This window comes from Rattus rattus, chromosome 15 (genome assembly GCF_011064425.1).
Source record: "Rattus rattus isolate New Zealand chromosome 15, Rrattus_CSIRO_v1, whole genome shotgun sequence".
Lineage (NCBI taxonomy): Eukaryota > Metazoa > Chordata > Mammalia > Rodentia > Muridae > Rattus > Rattus rattus.
In genome coordinates this window covers 7,024,630-7,046,605 of record NC_046168.1, presented here as the reverse complement: position 1 = coordinate 7,046,605, position 21,976 = coordinate 7,024,630, and the positions used below count along the sequence as shown (strand labels likewise).

The window sequence follows — 21,976 nt, the reverse complement described above, 5'->3', positions numbered from 1 at the left end:
GCTGAATGCAGAAGGGAGTGCCAGGCAGTGACAAGAAGAGAAAGGGCACCCCCTGGTGTCTAACATAGGGACTCTTTTTCCTTTCTTGATTATTTTGGATAAAAACAATCCTGAGCACAAGTCATTTCTGTTATAATCTTGGGTATCTATGTTGAATTCAAAGTACAAGGAGCAGAAATTAAGGCACAAGGGGTGTGTGTGTATGAATGTTTTATTTTGTTCAGTCTCTAAAAACAGAATCAAGGTACAAAGTGAGCAGACTCGAGTCATAGCTATTGCTCAGTTGTGATTAGAAACCGTTTCTAAGAGCTCACAGGAAGGAAGGAAATCCTTCTATAGCACACTATCCCCCAACTTCAGCAATGACCTAATGGCCCCCAGAGTCCCACGGCTATAGCTGTCACTTCCCCAGGAATTCCTGTTACTGGCTTCTCTCAATGAAGACTACAAACAGGAAACAGAGGAGTGGGAGTTGCCTGACATCTGGGAAATTAGGCTCTTAAGAATCGCAGGTGGCAATGAGTAAGTAGGACAGAATAAGCAACTTTGGGAAAGCACCTCTGAGGAAGAGACTGGCGGGAAAACCACTTACATCCACACAGCAGGAAGGTGCAGGCTGTTAGAAAGCAACCCCACCTCATTCATCCTCACCAGTTGTTCAGGATGCAAACACTACTTTCTGTATGCCCAAAACAAGGCATTGCTTCTTGTCCACAGGGAACGCCCTCCCTCGAGTAAGTCAGATAACAAACATAAAAGGAGGGACGGTGGCTCTCCATCACACGCCATCTATCCGCTGTCTAACGTGAGAGGATGACAGTAGATAAACACACTGGCACAGCACCACATCCACACAGCATTTTCCAAGAGCCAAGCAGATTGAGCATGAAGTTTGGGGGATGACATATTTGAGGCCTTGGATTTGATTGCAAGCACTGGGGCAAAAAGTAATAAAAACATAGGTGGAAAGCCAGATGTGTGAGTAGACACCTGTAATCCCAGCACTCAGGAGACAGAGGCAGAAGGGTCACTCCAAGCTCAAGGCTACTCTGGTAAATACATGGAGACAGGTGAGGTACTTTGGCACCACTATAATCTCTTTCAAGGAATTATAAAAGAATCATGAGCCAAGAATCATTTGAAAAACCAGATAAAACTTATCTAATATCTTATGATACCCTTGAGAAAATTTCTGTGATAGTATCATAGACACTGAACCACATATCTATTAGACTCTGCATGAACTGATGAAGATGAAGAGTCCAATTTTGTGTTACTGAGATATTGTCCATGTACAAAATTTTTAGTTTACATCCCTTATAGTTAAGGCTATATGAGAAACAAAACAAAAACCCAGCACTTTAAAGCTATGTATAAGTACACACCACAGCAGGGGAAACAGCATGCTTTTCTGGATAACTGAAGAGCAGTTCTCCATGCCCCAGGGGAACCTGGTCATCATCACTGACCTCTTGACCAAAGCACACACTCATCTGCTAACTCTCATAGATAGGGCATTACAGAGGGGCAAGCTGTGAGAAGGAATAAGACAATCCAGCAGAAATGGAGGAACTCAGGAGACAAAAATAAAGCCAGCCAGATGCTGAGAGCTGGGCAGAAGGTGGGGAGAGAGAAAATGTGAAGGAGACACAGAAAAGCAGAGTCGGAAGCTGGCAACTCACAAATCCTGTGGTCACTCAGACACTACAGTCACTGAGTTTCTCACTTCCGTTCCCATCACACCCAGAACCATGATTCAGGAGTGTGGAGAAGAGCTTGGGTGTGGTGGGTGGGGACTGGAAAGACAGGCACCTCCCCAAGCAAGGATTCCTCCTGTCAGTGAAGGAACAGGATGGGGATAATGCAAAGGGGACAGCAGGCTAGGGCATGTGATAGGGCATTAAGTACAAGGTGTTACATCCAATGTGTCTTTTCTCAGAAGGTTATGAGGAAAATAAAATCTCCCATTGGATTAATACAGTAAGATACACCAACAATGATAAATTATTGTTCCAGTTCATTTTTACTAATACCCCTGTCCACTTAGAAATCTGTAACATAACATCATCTGTAAACATTTCAATACGTAGTTCTAAAAGACTATGGCTTTCAAAATACCCAATCTACCATTATCATAATGATTTTAACTTAAATGTCATGGATTTTAGTCTGTTTGAATCAGGATTTGTGAGGTCAATAGTCAGCACTGACTGACCTATTTCTACATTCTGTTCTAACCTACATATTGTCCTACATCTCATTTCTCCCTTGACATGCCATCTGCGAAGAAACCAAGATCCTGCTCACTGGTAAAAATTCAAAGGACAGTGAAACAGCAGCATAGCTGTCCCTTAGAGGACATGCTGCTTTCCTGCCACTCCCTCCTCCTCTCAGCAGGTATTAGATTCTGAACCCAACAGATCTCAGGTCACAGTGTAGCATTCACCTGCCATGAGGTTTTAATAAGCAAAGGACGTATTGATTCTGTGGTAAGGCATAAACTAAGCTAGCACGCACAGGCATTACAGAAATGGTGCAGTGTACTGACAGTAAACAGGCAGTCAGGCTTAAAACAGAACAAGGAGGGCAAGCAACCGCAGCTGGTTTTGGTTTTTTTTTTTTTTTTTGGTTTTTTTTTAAGGTGCTCCAGGGTAATTTTATCTCTGCCATTCACCTACGCACACCTAAATATGGGTGAACTGCATATTTCTACATCACTCTGTAACAAAGGATTCTAGAAATGTTTTATTCGGGCCTTGGGGGAAGGGAAGTAGCAGGGTAACAAAACAAAGAGACAGATGGAGTAAACCCTCAGCCCCCAGCCTGAGTCTGCAGCAGCAGCTGCTGGTTTTCATCAAATTGCTGTTTTTCCCTTCTTTGTTTCAGAGCTGGGAGCCAGGAAAGGGTGGAGAAGGGGAGGGGAGGAGGGGCAGGACCTCGTCAGAGTTACGGAAAGTCATCTGATCTTCTCCTCCAATCCCTAGGCTCTGACCTCACAATCTGGAGCTTGAGCCAAAATGGCTCAACTGCGCACACACCGTGGCCAAAAGGAGAACTGCAAGCAGACTAGAAAAAAGCCATTCTTGGAAGTACTTTTTGCAGGTTTTCTTGACAATACAAATGTGTACATGTGTACACACACACACACACACACACACACACACTTCTGATCTAATAGATCTAAAAAGAAACTCACTGATCCTTACAGTAGGATTTTAATTGCAGTGAGATCAGGAGAGGGGAATGGTTCCATTCCACTCTGCAGAAGAGGGTCCCTTCATTTAAATGGGATTCCCTTGCCCCAGGGATCTTGGAGAAAAGCAAAGCTTTTTATAGTAGAATCTGATTTTTTTTTTTCAAAAAGAAGCTAACTTAAGCCAGGGTCAGTATGGAGAATGAACCAGATGCTGTTGCCTGCTTTGCTGAACTCTGCTCTGTAGACAATAACTGGACTCAAGAACTTCTAGAAACTCTGTGTTCAAGCATTTTGAATACAGCCAATTTCCCTCCAAATTCTTTTTTCCTCATTATAAAAATAATATTCCATTATTGTAAATTTACAGGAAAAAATCTACTTAGAAATATTAACAAAAATCCTACCCTTCTTTTATTTCCACACAATCTCCTGTAAACAAAGGGCATCCAAACCCTGCTTTTTGGTTCTCCACGAACCTCGTGCCACAGACATTCTTCTGGATCATGGGTAAGTCTTGAGATGGTACAAATACAGGTAATATATTCTGGAGAAATTATCTTAAGAACAAATGGTCACATGGGGAAACACTAATGAAATGCAATGGGACACAAACAGAAAGACATAAAACAGAACAGGGAAAAAGAGGGACTTCAACAGGGAGGGATAAGAGAGGACAATGCAGGAGAATAAAATCAAAGCACATGTATAATGAAATCGTGAAAGGGAAATTTTAAAAAGGGAAACAAAAAGCTGAGATAAAAAGCAAGCAAACAATGAGGTGCACTAGCCCTTCCCTGAGTGCCATGCTCTACCACAGAGCAGGGTGCCATCAGTGATACAAAGTTCTGCTCCTGCCTCGGTGCATGCTCAGCTCATAATCCAGAATTACGTCTGGCAGAAAATGTTGGTCTCTTGTGTCCACAGCACAGCTGTTAGGATGAGCTGCCGTACATTTATACAATTGGTGTGGGCAGCTTAGCCAACTTCGAAGGCCATGTGCTATGTAAGAGGTACCCAAAGAACAGGAGGCCAAATACACAAACTGGAGCTGGAGCAAGTGGGACAATGTCAACAGCATTGCAAAAAAACAAAGTATTTAGTCCTCTATTTTTGATATATTCTTGTGTTTACAGTAACAGACAGACTGTAAGTGACTAAGGCTTTTTACATGAAGAATTCTAAAGCTACAGCCTCAAGGTATGGGGCAGTATAGGCAGAATATTATCTTTTGGTCAACACAGGACAAGAATTTATATTTGTATTTGTGATTCATAATTGTACTTTTTAAAAAAAAAACCTGAAGCAATTAAAAATAAAAGCGTGATTATTTCAAGAGCATGAGAATTGGAGTTAAAGGCTGACTAGGAATGAGGTTGTTTTACGGGGTCTTCAGGACTGAAATACCTGTGCTGGCAAACAGATACAAGCACAAACAAAGCCAGAGCAAACACTCCTTGCAGAAATACTCTCCCAACTTGTTGTTGTTCAGTAACAACAAACAAGATGCTTCAGGCTCTAGAATTCTTATAGAGTATAACGTTAACGGTCCTTCAGATCCGTGTGCTTTCCCAAGGTAGCAGCTTTTGGTTCCAACAGGTAGCAAGAGTGCTCCAATATGTAGCACAGCCTAGTTCTACCATGCTTCCTGGAGACCTTGTTCTTTCTCAGGACAACACCCCTGCTCTCCAGATCTCCACAGTAAGAGTGTAGCCAATCTTGTTCAGGGGCTATGCCTGCAGGGCCTCCGCACTCTCCCATACTGATGTCCTCCTGTTTCTACAATTCCTTTGTTGCACTCATCTCTCCAACCCACTCAACTTCTAATCGAAAGTTTTCAAATCTTCGCTGACCCCAGGGAACTTCAAAACATCCTTCTATGGGCTGGAGAGATGGCTCAGCGGTTAAGAGCACTGACTGTTCTTCCAGAGGTCCTGAGTTCAATTCCCAGCAACCACATGGTAGCTCACGACCATCTGAAATGGGATCTGATGTCCCTTTCTGTTGTGTCTGAAGACAACTACAGTGTACTCATATACATGAAATAAATAAAATTTAAAAAAAAAATCCTTCTATGATGCTTCTGAGATCCGAAAGGAAGAATAGCAAGAAAATAAATTTATAAAAACAAATACCTAAATAATGTCTATCAGTAGTCAGTAGAAGGGAAAAAAAAAAAAAAAACCCTGTTTTCTAATTTCATACTACCACGTTAAGGACCAGATAACATGTATAGCTATTCTGATACAGGCAATGGGATGCTACTAAAATAAAAGTGGAAAGTAGCTTCTAGTTTTTGGCAGACAGTGGAAAGACAGAGAAGAAAAATGAACATTGAGTAAGCACCAAGCCAAACCATAATCTGTGTGCTAGAATGCATGTTCTGCACGATTCATTACTTATATTCTCTGGAGATAGAGCCAGTAGTTCTAACTGCAAATGCCCCTCTTCAAACCTTTACGCACACTAATGCTTGAGACTGAATGGTACTAATGGACACTTAAATACAGTCAAATGGCAGTAAATACACTGAAAAGGCCCTTTAAAAAAAAAATGGGGCTGGAGAGATAATCCAGCGGTTAAGAGCACTGACTATTCTTCCAAAGGACCCAGGTTCAAGTCCCAGCACTCACATGGCAGCTCACAACTGTCTGTAATTTCAGTTCTAGGAGATAAGACACCCTCACACAGACATCCATGGAGGCAGAACACCAATGTATTTAAAAAAAAAAAAGTCTATAATGTCAGATGATAATCTGGGTTTGAATAACAGTTTCAGCTTGTGCTTATCTCTAATATTGCAAAATAGGCAAACACCGGAATTTATCAGACAGTAAAGTCTTTTAAAAAATATGTAAGCAGTGGATGAGTTCTAATGTTTGAAGTAGTTTTTCAGTAAAAACTTTGACATATTGATTATGAATATATATGTGCAAAATTCACTACACTAAGCCTCCCTTTAAGCTCCCTGAAAGGAAGGTTATGATTTCATGAGGCTATCAGTCTAAAAAGCAAACACTATCCAGCCTCAGGACTCCCAAAGAAACAATGATCTCACTCTTAAGAAGAAGCAAGATTCTAACTGCACCCAGGAACAAGATCCCTCTGTAAAAAGGTAAAATCTGACAGGCAGCATCTTGTTCTAATTTTACTGAACAGCTTACAAATAAACCTCCTGGCCGGCAGAGGGCAGTGTCGTAGCAGTCTGTATGTCCCAACAGTGGCAGGAGGCTGCTCTCTAGCGTGCCTGCATCACAACCCAGCGTCACAATGACACATCAAAAATAAGAGCGTTCCATGTGCCATCTGGTGGCGAAAAGGAGAAGAGCACTACAGCTGACAGATTCTCAGATCCCTGCAGTTTAGAAGGAATTCAAGTTAAATTATCTTAATCTGATGACACCTTCCCTTAAATCTCTACTAGTAAATGTGACCAAGAACTACATCAGCAGCCTTTAAGCAAAAATTACAAACTTTTCCACCTAGTTTTAGCTCCCAAGCACTGGCTGTAAGAAAGCATCAGGTTCTCCTATCTGACCCTGGGTACCTAAAATAAAGAGGAAAAAACCTAACTCAGCCAAAAACAGCAACAAAAGCCCATAGAAAGTTGTGGAAACAAGAATCAGAGATTATGATTGGCTGTGCAAGGACAGCAAATTCAAAGAAAGCGGGGAGAGAAGTAACAGAAGCAGAAATTGAGACCAGAAGTGGACTTTGCTTTCACCAGTGTCGATGTACAGACAAGGAAGGAGCTGGTGTACGAGAGAAAACCTTTGCTGCAATTTCATGATAAAGAGATTAAAACAGGATATATTTTCCCTCACCAGAAATTCTGACCATTTCTTTCTTTTGGTGGGAGTATGAATGCGTACAAACTTCACCTTTCAGAAACCACTATGCAGAGATATAAAGTATACAAACAGGACTTTCCTGTGGTCATGCTTGTAAAATACTGAAACAAAATCCTCAAGGAGGAGGGCTCAGTTATGTATAGAACTTGTCTTATATGACAGACTACAACTGTCCATTTGAAATAATCCAATAGACAACATGAAACTTAAAAAAGTGAGGCAAATTTATATATGACATGAGATGGTAAAGGATGTCACACAAAATATTGAACAGTATTTAACATATGGAATCAGTTTGCTGTAAAAACAAGTAAGTATGTTATGCAATTACTATAACTGCTTCTTAATTTTTCAATAAGGTTTTGTTTGAAGTTTCCCTTGATTTTTTTTTACAGCAACTAAATCTGAATTAATTACGTAAATAGCGTGTACATAAGAGGGATGGATGGTTAAGCATGGTCACCACAGAGAAGGAGGGAGACTGTTGTAAATTTTCAGGGTATTCTACATTTGTGGCAGTGATGGTTCTCATTCAGGAACCACCTTTGGATAGGACCACAGGGACAGAGAAGACAGAAAATGGGGAACATGGTGGTAAAGCTTGTGGTACAAGTGCACCACAAGTGCAAAAAACCAGGATTGCTTAAAGGTCAGTGGGATAGCATGTGCCAGCTTAGAGAAGAGCAAAGAGACTGAGTTTGAGGTCAACCTGGGCTGCACAGTGTGAGGCTGGACTGGACTGTGGTACGTATGGGAATCACAAGACCCTATATTAAAAACTAACTAAATCAAACAAAAAAATACATAAAAATAAGTAAAACACAACTGTATCAAGTGCCAAACAATAGAGCAGACTGAGTAGAGGAAAATGAGGAGCAAGCAGAGACAATGAGATAAAACTAAGAACACTTACTAAGAAAAGAAAGCGAGCCCCAGTGTGTGGTCTCTTCGAGTACTATTCAGAGAAACACAGCTACAGATCCAGTGCACAGGATAGAAATCCCAAGAATCATGGTTCTGCCAATCAAACATGATGAGATGAGAGAGGCCCTCGGTGAGAGAAAATACCAGAGGAATGGTTATTACGTGTAGCCATGGAGGTTTAGGTGAGGAGTGAAGTTGTCAAGGTGAAGGACAGGCTGAAAGTTCCAGTGTGCCCAGAGCTTTGCTGAGGTCACGATAATAATAAAAGAGGAGGAGAAGGGGCTGTCAACACGCGGTCAGTAGTAAACACTGACTAGCATGTGCGAGGCCCCGGTTTTGCTCTTCAGTACTGTAAACGGAGCATGGGGAAGCAGACAGGACCAGCGCAGGTGGTAAACCAGTGAGCTTCTGGAAGGGCTATAGTTATTTATAAAGAGCATGGGAAAGAACAGGTGAGGAAGGGTGGAGGTTAAGATCAGAAACTGGGACATGTGCAGCAGGAATCTTAGTAGAATCACAACCCTTTCCATAGGAACTGGGGAATTCAGGGCTGTGAGATGGCTCAGTGGGTAGAGCATGTGCCAGTAAGTCTGACTATGAGTCTGATAAGGTACCTCCTGAAAGTTGTCCTGTGACCTCCACATGTGCACACATGGGTCCACACTAAGTACATTTTTGAGAATGATATTGTAGCACTGAAGAATGAAGAATGGCCAGAATCTCAAGCCAGCTCTCAAGAATAACAGAGTCGATAGATGCTGACACAAGGGAAGTGGGTGATACGAACCGCTGTCAGATTCCACACTGTTGAGCTCTAGTGGTGTCTGAAAGAGACGTCAGAGAACAAAGTGGGCAGCACCTGACTTCTGTTCCACTGTGGTGAGGACAACAGAAGAAAAAGACAAGAGGCCAAAAGGGAAAGCAGTGCCTCATCTCACATCATTCATACAACAGTGAAGTCTAAGGAGCACAACAAACTATTTGAGATGCACAGGATCTGAAATATGAGAGATGGAAAAGTGTGGAGCTTCCTGGCAACAAAAAACAGCACAATATCAAATTCTGTAGCTCCTCAATATACGTCAGAGTATAAGAAAGAATTCTTACAGGCTCGTTTCTACACCACAGCTCAGAGAGCCAACAACACAAAATACATGTAAGTGAATTATCCAGCATAAACTGGATCCCTTAAGACCCAGATAACAGGTATATTTTTGGTTATAGATCACAAGGAACTTCCTAAATGCTCTGTGCCAACAGTCTTGCCCCACTCAAAATCCACAGCGAGCTAATAAGGAAAAGCTAACAACCCCCAGTGGGTGTGTGCACAGTACCTCTGCTTCTAATACACAACTAAAAATGGACAAAACAGACGTCTTCCTGCCAAGAGACTCACTGACCAGGGGTGGGCGCTTACGAACTTGTTTCTAGAGGTTTAAACGGTAGAAGGTATGAAATTCCCTAACACTAGCTGGGCATAGTGTTTGACACCTGTAACCCCAGCACTCAGGACCCAGAGGGACAAGTTCTCAGTGACTTCCAGGCCAGCCAGTAACAGCAAAAAAAATATCGTAAACACTAATAAAGATACAATGGGGGAGTGCCACCTAGTGGGCAGAAGAGAGTCACAGGGAAATGACAAATACCCTCTGTCCTTGCTGGGGAAGATTACTGACTCTCAACAGGCTCCTACCAAAGCCTAAAGCCAAAACAAAGCAGGGCAGGAGAACAGACAAGCCAGCCTCCCTGCTGCTGCCCACATTCTGAAGTCTCATCAACAGCAACAAGCTGTAGAATGAAGCTGGGCTTGACCTAAGCCTAACTGGACACTGCTTCTTTTAATAAAGAAGAAAATAGGATTTAAATACCAGATATGTTCCCAAGGAGTTAAAAGTAGGATCAGCAGAGTCCCGAATAGAAGACTCCTTGCTGATCACAACAAAGTGGGAAAGTGACAGGGAGGTACCTATCAAATCCAAATCCTATACATTCCCAGCAAGGGATGAATCTGGTAAATTCCCAATATACAGGAAGAAAAAAGCTTAGAAACAAGAAACTAAATCTGAAAGAGAACCAGCCACATCCATCTTAACACCCATTTTTCTTTTAATAAAAAATGCACACGTTCTCCCTGTTTCCCTTCCCTTCCTTTGTGGTACGAGGGATTGAATCCAGGGCACATGTTCTACCACTTAAACGTTCCTGCCCTTAAGCTGCCTACTAGTCATGAACTGCAATTCTCCTGCTTCATCGTCCTCAGAAACTGGGATTATAGGTGGATGTCAAAAGTCTCAGCAGAGGCACACATATTTTGAACTTTAGTTAATAAAGCTGTGGTTGGAGGCACCTTAGAGTATAGGAAGCAGGTGTGTAGGGTAGATTGTTTTTCTTCACTGAACTTTTATGTATCAGTAGAACATATAGAGGATACAGATACACTTAGCAAATAGCAGAAAGAAAATCAGGCTTAGAATGTAAAGAAATAATGTGATATAAAGAAAATCTTGGGCTGGAGAGATGGCTCAGAGGTTAAGAGCACTGACTGCTCTTCCAGAGGTCCTGAGTTCAATTCCCAGCAACCACATGGTGGCTCACAACCATCTGTAATGGGATCTGATGCCCTCTTCTGGTGTGTCTGAAGACAGCTACAATATACACACAAAATAAATAAACCTTTCAAAAAAAGAAAAAAAGAAAAAAAGAAAATCTTGTGTCTATAGAATTCCTTATTAATTCCTTATTAATTACTAATTAATTCCTTATTAATACTGACCAGCTACTATGCTGAAAACTCTTTGTCAAGGCCTCCACCACACTAGTAAGCATGGCTTATCTCTTCACCTTGACCAGTTTTGTTAAGAGTTGAATATGTTACAACAGTATCTAATTGGCTTTCCCTAATCTAAGTTTCTGCCTGCCCTCACAAGACATAACTGCCAACAATGGACATCTGTGCCTAAACAAAGCAATGCTAATCTCTGCAGCATTGTAATAATGCAGTCTCTGTAGGTTTCTAAGCTTTCCCAGGGTCACAGGAAAAGCACAAACTTCTGTGAAGCAAAGCCATAAACTTCAAGGTCATAAATTTGAACTTACTAGGAGGCTTAGAATGTTATTTAGCCCATATCTCCATGTCACTTGTGAGCTATTATTCATAGCAGAATAGTGTGTATTTATCTCATTCTCTTGTACCATTAGTGTTTTAGACAGAGGTTTGGAAACACGTGTTTCAGTAATGAGAACTGTAGCTCAGTGCAGAGTATTTCGCACATAAATCTGGGTTCACTTTTCAGCTCCCAAGCCTCCAACACAGCATAGTGAACTGGCTCAGTACTCGGCTTAGCACTTAGAACTACTTCTGAAGGTATTAAGGACCAAGGCTCTCACTGATGTCCTTGTGCAGTCCCTATCATTGAAAACAAAGTAAACCTTGCTGCTACACTGTACATGTCTGGGTCCTCCCTACTTCTCAAATTTTAAGAGTTCAACCCCTTCCTTCTAAAGTTCTAAAATAAAGGCATGCAGAGGAAGGGGAGGAGGAGGAGGAAGAAGAGGAGGAAGAGGAAGAGGAGGAAGATGAAAAAGATGAAGAGGAATTATTATTATTTATAAGGAAACCATAGGCTAGAAGTCACAGCACCTGGATCTGGTTAATGTAACCTTAGGAAAGCTCTCTAACTATTCAGTCTGTACTTGCACAGAAGAAACACAATCTACTGTGGGCCAAACAGATGGTCAGTTTATGAAGTGGCCACTTAAGCCAACTTTCTCCCTTGTAGCACTGTCAATGCTGGTCTTCTGCAGCTCTAGGGAGGAAAGGGGAATAAAACTAGCAAATCAACCATCCTTCAATCTCTAACTTCCCACCTTCAAAAGGGAAATTCCTTTACATTTATCTAATCATTTTCTCTAGTACTCAACCGACCAACTAAAAGGCTCTTTTGCATTCTTACCTTTAGAAGCTGCAGAAACCAAGGGCCAGGAGGGAAAGCACCAAATAGTGGAAAGAAATAGAACAGGAATTACACATGGTTCTTGGTTACCAACAACAGTTTGTAGCTTAGCCACCCAACCTCTCAAAGGCACTTGCCAACCCCTACTAACTAAATACTCTATCTGGACATGACACTTTCAGACAGAAGCATAAACCATTCGATATAACTATCAAAATGGGCTCAACCTGAGCTTTTGGTCCCTTAGTCTTATATCCCTGTTAGTTATACAGACACAAAATATTTACAAGTAACAATTCTCTTTCCTAAGCCCAGGAACCCCATAATACAAGAACCTTTGCTCTCTCCATTTTCTACCCTTACCCAGAGAAGGGAAAAGCAAGGGAACCCACTTAAGGGAAATTGTAGGCCCTCCCTGTCTAGAACTTAAAAGGAGGGCACTCACTCTTGGTCTGGGCAGAGAAGGCAAGGGTAAGTTTGGCAAACAGTTCATTGTTCTCAAAGCGGTCCTCCTTCACCTTTGTCCAGAAGCAGTCCTGGGAAAGGTCCTCAGCCACGAACTGTAGGAAGAGACCTGTGATGAGAGCTATGCGGCTCAACTCTGAACACCCTATGCTGCGAAAGTGACTAAGATCCAACAGAAGGAACTCTAATTCTCAACAATGGTGACTACCCTGTGACTGACTGAGAATCGGACAGTAGCTGTGCCCTTCATGGGGGATCAGGAGATAATGTTTCTGGTCTGCTCACTGGTAATTAGTCAAGAATCAAGAATAATAGTCATGCTGATTTTCCTCCTGCCCCCAAACCTTCTAGTTTCAGAAGCATTAAAGTCTTATTTCCAATGTACCTTGCTCTATCTGGCTATGTTTTACTTAGTTTCTAGAAGCAAAAGACTGACCAGACCACAGGGTTTATGAGCACAATTTCCATCAATTGCACCCTAGTAAAATAAAATGTTAAATGTTAAGTTACCATGGTGCTCATATTATCAGAGAAAGGGCAAAATGTATTTCTTAAGTGAGGTTACATTTAATTGAGACATATTCACGCAGGGCCCACAGATCTTTCTGTGGTAACATCTGAAATATAGATGTTATATAAACAAAAACACAGAACTTGAGAATGGGCAGATGAGTCCTAACATTGTGTAGCCTACCCATGCACAAAACATAAGTAAAGTAGCTTAAAATCTACTCAAGGAGAAAAACTTACCTTGGACCAGTTTGGCCTCCGGAGTTGCACCTCTGGCTTATAAACTTTTTTGGGGGTTAATCCAAATGGCAGAACTGGGGCTGCAGGAATCCCAAATCCAAAGGGGGGAGGTGGAGGCACGCCCATACCAGGCGGTGGGGGGGGAATGCCAGGTGCTCCAGGAAAGGGGGGAGGAGGAGGAGGCAGTCCTGGTCCTCCAGGCAAGGGAGGGGGTGGGGGAACACCAACACTTCCAGGTAAAGGGGGAGGAGGTGGTGGTACACCAGTAGCTCCAGGCAAAGGGGGAGGAGGGGGGATGGCAGTAGCTCCAGGCAAAGGAGGAGGAGGGGGAATGGCAGTAGCTCCAGGCAAAGGAGGAGGTGGGGGGATGGCAGTAGCTCCAGGCAAAGGGGGAGGTGGGGGAATGGCAGCACTGCCAAACAACTGTGGAGAAGAGGGTATACAAGCACCTCCAGGTAAAGGAGGAGGTGGAGGGATACCAGTACCTGCAGGCAGAGGAGGAGGAGGAGGGGGTGGGACGGCACCTCCAGGGAGAGGGGGTGGGGGTGGGGGAGGTGGAATAACAGTGCCTGAGTCACCAGGCAGAGGAGGGGCTTGGGGAACAGCAGCACTACTAGAAACTGAAGGTACAACAGCCACAGCAGAGAGAGAAGCCATTTCCTTCTTGGCATCTTCTAGTTCTTTTGACAGCTTGGCAACCTAAAGAAGCAACACACAAGTAAGTACTTCTGACCCCTTCTGACCTCAAGGACGACTGGAGCTGGAAAGGACCTAAAAATCACTTAACCCAAATTTCTGTTTAACTACAGATAGACTGAATGATCACAAGATCACATGACTCTTCTCAAAGTCACAAAACTGGAACTCAAGTCTTTGTGTTCTTATTTTAAGTGTGCTTTGAGTTTATTCCGTATAAAACTAAAGTACATGCAGGCAGCCCCACAACTGTGCAAACAAGGCAGCAGGACTGCAAGTCGTCTAAGCATTTGTAAGTGCAGAGCAAAGAGAGTGACGTTGTCAGAAGCATAAACTAAGTTAGACAGGAAAGCGAGTCAACATTTTAGTGTTTACCCCTAAATGTATTAGTTATTTCTGGATACTGCTGTAAGCAACTTTTATCATTCTTTACTGTGGGATGATGTCACAGGTAAGGCAGGTACAAGATAGAAGGAGGCCTGTCATTGGACTAGAAGGAAGGATGGGTGGGAGAAAAGTTTGAAGGAAGAGGAGGAGACTGGAACAGAAAGGAGGGAGGGACAGGGAGAGAAGCCGTGGCAGGACAATATGGCAGGTGACGTTAAGTTTCCGCTCTGTGTATTTACAGGTTGTTATTAATGTTCTCAAGGGATGGATGTGTATTGGGCTTTGTATGTGTAGATGGGCAATTATATCATCAATTGGGCCAAAGGTTACTGTGTTGTGTGTTCTTTCATATAGAGATTTAAGTGTAAGAAAGTGTGTGGCGGCTGGTCTGGGCCACCACAGAGTTGGGATGTGTGTTTCTGGCAGGGAAACCTGCCTTGGGAACTAGAGAGGTAGAGAGATGGCTGCCAGGCTCGGAGAGAGGCCTTCGGCAGTGTGATATGGGATGGAGCAGATCGGGTGAGACTAAGATATCCAGCAGATATTTTGGGGCACTGCGGTGTAGACCAAGTAGGGGTAAAAGATACTTTTTTTTTAATATTTTTACAACACTTTACACTTTTCTGTTATTTTCTAAATTTTTGTCTTATATATTATTTGTTCCCAAAACAAGACTAAAAATAGTAAATGACTGTCAGAAACATGCACCATCTGATAAATGCTCTTCCCTGGCATCGGGAACGTACAGAGCCAGCAGAGCTGAGCTGTAGAGGGCGCTGCAGGCGCGCTGCCATCCCTGCTCAACATTACCTCTCCTGTCAGCTTGGACACCTCTGCTTCCAGGTCTTGTTTTTGTGTAGTGATCTGCTGCTTTTCAGAATCCAAGGCATCCTTTTCTCCTTGAAGATCCTGAAGTTTCTGCTCAAAGTCATTTTCCATCTTTTTCATTTCTACTTGTAACTCATGCCGGGCTGTTAATTCTGAGTCCAACTAAGGAAGGGGAGGGAAAGAGGAGAAAAAAAAACACAACTCAGGCTCCCAGGAAGCTTTCGGTCTTAGCCTCAGCTGTCAACCTAACACAACCTAGAGTCACCTGGGAGAGGCAACCTCAAATGACTCATTGCTTAAATCAGATTGTCCTGTGGTTCCTGTCTGTGTGCCATCGTCCTAACTGCTAGCTGCTGCAGTCTACCATGGGCTGTGCAATCCCTAGGCAGGTAGACCTGGGATATGTAAAGAAGGTAGCTGATCAAGCCAATGGGAAGAGGACAGTAAGCAGCATTCCTCTAGCTTCTGCTTCAAGCTCCAGCCGTGGCTTCCCTGACGGCAGACTGTGGAGTGTAAGAAGAAATAAACCGTTCCTCTCTCCAAGTCACTGTCGGTCCTGGTGCTGATCACCACAGCACAAAGCAAGCTAGGATACCCTCCATTCCATTAAGGAATAAGTGATAATCCCTATAATCATAAGTCACAGTCCCTATAACTTACTATTTTGTCCCAACACCTACTCTATTCACTGACCACCTCCCAAGTAATGCCTTGAGAAGGGCAGAACAGCAAGATTGTTAACAAGCAAGACCCTAACATCAAAGTTAAAAGAAAAGAGAATGAGATATCATTTTCAGTTTTCCTACTTTAATAGCTAACAGCCAAGCCACCTAACCTAAGGCATGAAAGACCTTTAACCACATCCTAGCTAGTTTTATGTCAACTTGATGAGCTAGATCATCAGAGAGGAGGGCGCCTCAGCTGAGGAAACGCCTCCTAAGATTCAGCTGTAAGGCATTTCCTTAATTAGTGATCGATGTAGGAGGGGCCAGCCCATTGTGGGTGGGGCCATCCCTGGGCTGCAGTCCTGGGTTCTATAAGAAAGCAGGCTGAGTAAACCATGGGGAGCAAGCCAGTAAGCAGCACCCCTCTATAGTCTCTGCATCAGTTCTTGCCCTGCATGAGTTCTTGCCCTCACTGCTTTAGATAATGAACATTTATATGGAAATGTGAAAGAAATAAACCCTTTCCTTCCTCAAAAATCTTTTTGTCACAGCAATAGTAACCCTAACTAACATAAACCAGGACAGCTACAGTGCACAATTCCAACCACAAAAGGAATCCTTAAGTACTACAGAGATGATAAAAGGTTCCTATAGTCCTACGAGTAACTTGAGATGCACACTTACATAGAATACCATCTGTCTTTGCTGTCTTGTCTGGTGGCCCAAACACTACACAAGACCACCTCTAGCTTCTCATTTCACACCAATACCCCCTTTTCCGCTAACAAAAAGACTTTCCTCTAGGAACCTTAGGATTCTGGATGCTTTTAAAATATCATAGACAATACTGTCTCAAATATCAAAAACAAAACTTAACTATCTTCAAAGAAAAAAGATATATCCCAAATTTATTTGTGTGTGTGTGTGTGTGTGTGTGTGTGTGTGTGTGTGTGTATGTTATATATACACATATTTGTGGATGATGCTAGAGAATGAACCCAAGTTTCACACATAAGGTAACTCTAGTCCTATGCCTTCATACACACCTTTTTTTCCAGCTCTGTAGCTTTGGCCTCAGATTTTTCCACCTTTGTTTTATCAATCATTTGATCTGAAAAGAGAAAGCAATTTGATCTGAAAACAATGCAGTAAGTCAAGTCTCAGTGCCGAAGTTGGCCGAAGTTGGCCGAAGTTGCTCCTAAGCCTCAAACACACTCAAGGGCACTCTTCTGTCACTTGGGTTGCTGATGCCACTCCTAATGGTCTGCACTAGCACTAGACCAAGAAATGTGAGTTTCAGTTAAGTACAATTTACAATTTCCTCTAAGTTTTATTTATATAGTTGTTTCATATTTTGTGTGTATCTAGTGTCTATGTATGTGTATGTCACATGTGTGGAAGACAGATGACAACTATCAAAAGTGGTTCTTCCTTGCCATCATACAGAATCTGGGGCACAAACTCAGGTCCTCAGGCCCACATGCAGGCACATCTACTTATTGCCACCATGCTGGCCCTTAGCCTAGTACTTCAAAGTGCAAGGTAAAGAAATCACACGAAGGATGCCTTTGTGTGACATTTATGCTTCTAAGACCAGCAGAGTCAGAAAATACCTGAAGTCCCTGTAAACAAAAAAAAAAAAAAAAGGCAAGATTTTCACTGTGCTGAAATAAACTTAGGATGAAACAATGCCAGCAAAGAGGGTGTACTGAGAAAGAACTGAAATAGAGACTAGAAGGATTTCTCTGAAAGTTTCACTGAATGATGAAAACAAAAGGTCCGAGTGCTGAGTGTTCTGAGGAGCCGGGTAGAAAAGCACGCTTACCAACCAACCCCTCAATATCAATCTGCAGGTGCCGGCACTTGAAGTCAGGATCAGTTCCATTTTTGTGTAGAACTATCTGAGAAACACATTCTTCAATCAATTTATAGTATTGTGGCCTATGAAAGAAACAAAACAAATTTATCAAACAGAAATAAAAAATGTATCTTCCAGAAGTATTCTGGATCAAGAAGAGTTAGCGGCTTTGACAATAAAAAGAATTATGGAAGGGGGTTGGGGATTTAGCTCAGTGGTAGAGCGCTTGCCTAGCAAGCGCAAAGTCCTGGGTTCGGTCCTCAGCTCCGGAAAAAAAAGAAAAAAAAAAAAAAAAAAAAAAGAATTATGGATAAACACTCCAGGAAGAGCTTTGATGAAGCTAACTGAAGCCTTACTGCTGTGTTAGCAAATTCTCCTCCTCTAGATCAGCTTTCATTCTCTCCTTCAGATACCCAAAAGCTCTTACAGGTTGGGGGCTGCAGCTCAGTGGTAAAACATGTACTGAGCATGTGGAACATGCTGAGCTCAACCTCAAGCACATAAATGCTGACATGCATGTGCATACACACATGCACTCACTTAATTTCTTTTTCTTTGTGTGTATCTGTGTACATGTATAAAAGTGCCATGGAGGTCACAAGTGTCACACAGAATTACAGGAGGTCTGTGGCTAATGTGCGGGCTGGGAACTGGTGGGTCCTGTGCAAGAGCAGCATGCATGCTTAGTTAACCACTGAGCCATCTCTCCATCCGCCAGTATACTGCTTCCCAACACCCAGGCTGGACTCCAGCCTTATGATCCTTCTTGTCATGCAACGGCCGATCTCTACTTCCAAGAAAGCAGAGACAACTTTAAGTTTCCATCTCTTTGTTGTCATCCTCAGCCCACTTACCCACTTCCTCCTAAGGACATTTTACTTTATACACAATTACCTATCCAAAGAGGTACCTTTCAACTGAATTAAAGAAGTTGGTATGTTAATCAAGCTGTTGATAATTTCCTTTATATCTGTGACTAATGAATCTAATCCACAGTCTTTTTTCATTTGTTTTTACCTTTCTAGAACAATCTTTGAATTTAAGGATGCTGCTTTTCCACTTAGATGCAACATCATCAGCTTACCTAGCTTCATAATCATTTCGGACCAACAGGAGATGCTGCAAGATAGACAGGAAGTGTGGTTCTGCCTTGGAATCTTTCACTGTGTTTAAAATAATCTGGAAAACTTCACCAAAGTCAGTAGAAAAAAGGACAGGCTAAGGAAATCAAGTAATTAGAAGATGTTTGACAGGTTTCTTGCTCAACCAACAGAGGGTAAAAGAAAGTATCAAGATACCACTTCTACTACAACAGCTGTTCCTAAAACATCACTAGTTCATTCAACCAAGAGTGGCATTGTCCACAAACACAGGATCCTAGTATTCATACTGAAGAAACTAAAAATGGAACCACATCAAAGTCACTTGTGGCAGGTAGGCAACTGTGTAATAGTATTATTGCTTGTCAGTCGAGGGCTCTGCATACCACCCCACAGCTCAGGAAGAGATCGTGCTGTAGGAGGCGTACAGAGATTTGGATGGACGCTTTAAGACGTGAGAGCAATCTGGCTAAACATGTTACATTAGCACTTGAGTGACTGCCAGGCTGATGGATGCCTTGATGTTAAAGAAATCACCTTTCCTAGCTTTCTTGGTCTATGCTGAAGTAAATAAAGCCAACAGCAATATGTAGACATAGCTTTATGTAATATATATATATATGTGTGTCTATATATATATTTTTTTTTTTTTTTTTTTTTTTTTTTTTTTTTTTTTTTTGAGACAGACTCTCACTGTGTAGGCTTAGTTGGCCTGACCTGGAGTTCACTATGCAGACCAGGCTGGCTTCAAACTCAAAAGAGATCCTGAGTGCTAGGAGACGAATTCAAGTCATGTGCCACCACTCCCAGTCTAGGGCCTTATTCTAAGTGATCACTCTCCAGACTATTCCATACATTCAGTCTGTAAGTAAATGCATCATCTGTCCTGAACTCAGTCATCAGTCATAAAAGGATATTCCATCTCCATGCGGATATCATCCAGTCGTCCCTTCAGATCAAAGAAATCTTCATCCCCTTGTTCATCAAACACATTGAGCTGTACTCGCATATCATCATTGTCAATCTCTCGAAGCTCCTGTCAATGACAGCAAGTAGTGAGAGAACCCAAATCCAAGCCTTTCAACCTGGTGTTTAAGTTGAAAACCAGAATCATCTCAGAGATGACCAGGGCTGGAAGAGCAGGAGGAAATGCAGACTTCCTAAGGAAAGGTTCCATCTTACCTGCAACACTTGATGCAGTCCCAAGCGCATCAGCTCACTTCGGATGTGAACCCGGAAGTCAAGTTCCTCAGCGGGAGTGATGAGAGCATTGATCAGCTGTAGGCATCCCACCTGAAACAAGCAAATTCAGCTGCTACGTCAGCCGTCAACCTTATGGATAAGGAGTCCCCTATTTATATACATTCTGGAGCTCCATAAAAGACACAGAATAAAAACTACAGAGAGGAAGTTCATACTAGAGCAACAAAACCTCGCTGAACACAACTCTGGAAAATTTAGGCTTTTAAATGAATCCAAGGACATAACATGTTACTACAGAACCTCCATTTTCCTAAGGTACTTATAAGTAGCTGGTTTATCCCACCAACATCACAAGGAGACAGGTAGTTCTCTGTTTTTTAGAGAAAAAATCATTTTCCTTTAGGAAAAACACCTAAAATATAAAAGGATAGCTGAGAACAATACATATTTTAATAAAGACTTAAAATTTGTATTATTTTCAACTTTATGTGCATTAGTGTGTGTGTGTGTGTCTGTGTCTGTGTGTGCACACATGCATGCCAGTGCTCAAAGAGGCCAGAGGTATCAAATACCCCTGGAGCTGAGCTACAGGCAGCTGTGAGCTGTCTGACATGGGTGCTGGAAACTCAGCTTGAAGAGGAGTATATGCTCTTAACTGATGAGCCAACTCTCCAGCCTCCATATAATCTATTACAAAGCCAAATGACACCAACCCGGTGGTGCAGACCTGAGTGCCTTGGAAGGAAGGAAGATCTCCAAGACTAGCCTGGGCAATTGGGAGGTTAGGACAAGAGGATCCGATATCCTGGACTATATAATGAGTTTGAGGCCAGTCCAGGCCACAAAACAAAATTAAAATATCCTGAAATAAAAAATTAAAAAGGGTTCTCCAGTGCCTTGCTCAGTGGTAGTTCAGTAATAGGGGAGTTACCCAGCTTAAGCAAAGCCCTAGGTTCAATTTCCCATACCATAGAAAAATGAAGGGTAAATGAACTCTGGTCTTTCCATTTTGAATTCCACTCTATTCTACTGTTGGAGCGGTTTTAGGGTATATACGTACTTTGAGTGCAATAGACGTCCCACTTTTTAACCCATCCAGCAGTGGCTGGAAGCGTTCAACCTCTTCCATTTCAGCTCTCTCTGTCATAGCCTCTAAAACTCGTTCATTCCTGCCAAGAAAACAGAAAGAACTGGCTAGGTGCACTAACACAGGCATGGGGAGATGTGACAGGGAACAAACCAATTAGGAAACAAGACACCACCAGTGCCTCAGATTTCTCAAATTAGTTTCTTAACCCCAACTGATACCAGAATCTGATAAATGCAACTGACTCTCTTTGGAGAGAATAATTTCCTAAACTCCATCCCTAAACTTCTACTCACGAATACAAAATTAAAGTCTTTGAGCTGTGAAATACAAGTTATCTGATTTTTTAAGGACCATTTGATATTAACAGTACCATCAATTTCTAATGTGTATTACATGTGGTCCAATTCTAAATCTACCAACAGAACCGCACAAATGTAACAGAAAATATGTATAGAGATGTTTATTATGACATCATTTGGTAATGGTAAAAATTCTTATCACCCACAGCGAGGTCAGAATCTGCTTCAGTATACCTAACGTCTAGAGACAGAAGAAATGTTAAATAAATGAGCTAGAAGGCAAAATCAGCGTTTTATACACATATGTGTAACATTTTACATGGCCACTAAAAATAGTAAGGTAAATCTATTAAGTACCAATAAAAGAGAATGATATCCAAAATCTGTTAAGTAAAAATAACCAAGCTGAAGCTGGATATGGTGGCACGCATGTGAAATTTCAGGACTCAGGAGGGTGGGACAAGAGTACTAGATATGTCTAGCCTGGTCTATGAGTCTGAGGCCAGTCTCAACTACAAAACAATTCTACCTTCAAAACTCCACAGGGGGCGGAGAGGGGGAAGTGAAAAAAATGATATTTTACTTTTCTTAAACCAACACTTCCAAGAAAACAAAGCCTGTTCTATATATGAAATGGTTTATGGGCATAAACTCATTTCTCAGCTCTAAAAGTGCAAGATTTCTAAGAATCAAGGAAATAGAATGTTTATGCTT

General features: G+C 42.1%; 1 protein-coding gene across 2 annotated transcripts in view; it reads right to left on the bottom strand.

The window, feature by feature from the left end:
* Diaph1 (diaphanous related formin 1) overlaps positions 1-21,976 on the bottom strand; it is a 95,417-nt gene that overhangs the window by 37,060 nt on the left and 36,381 nt on the right. For both annotated transcript variants that reach the window (XM_032885916.1, XM_032885917.1), the window contains 10 exons: positions 20,934-21,042; positions 19,853-19,963; positions 19,588-19,706; positions 18,655-18,771; positions 17,538-17,653; positions 16,759-16,823; positions 15,030-15,209; positions 13,137-13,835; positions 12,367-12,481; positions 11,922-11,930 (listed from right to left, as the gene is read on the bottom strand). In XM_032885916.1, the coding sequence (XP_032741807.1) occupies positions 11,922-11,930; positions 12,367-12,481; positions 13,137-13,835; positions 15,030-15,209; positions 16,759-16,823; positions 17,538-17,653; positions 18,655-18,771; positions 19,588-19,706; positions 19,853-19,963; positions 20,934-21,042 (1,640 nt within the window). The remainder of the gene's footprint in view (positions 1-11,921; positions 11,931-12,366; positions 12,482-13,136; positions 13,836-15,029; positions 15,210-16,758; positions 16,824-17,537; positions 17,654-18,654; positions 18,772-19,587; positions 19,707-19,852; positions 19,964-20,933; positions 21,043-21,976) is intronic.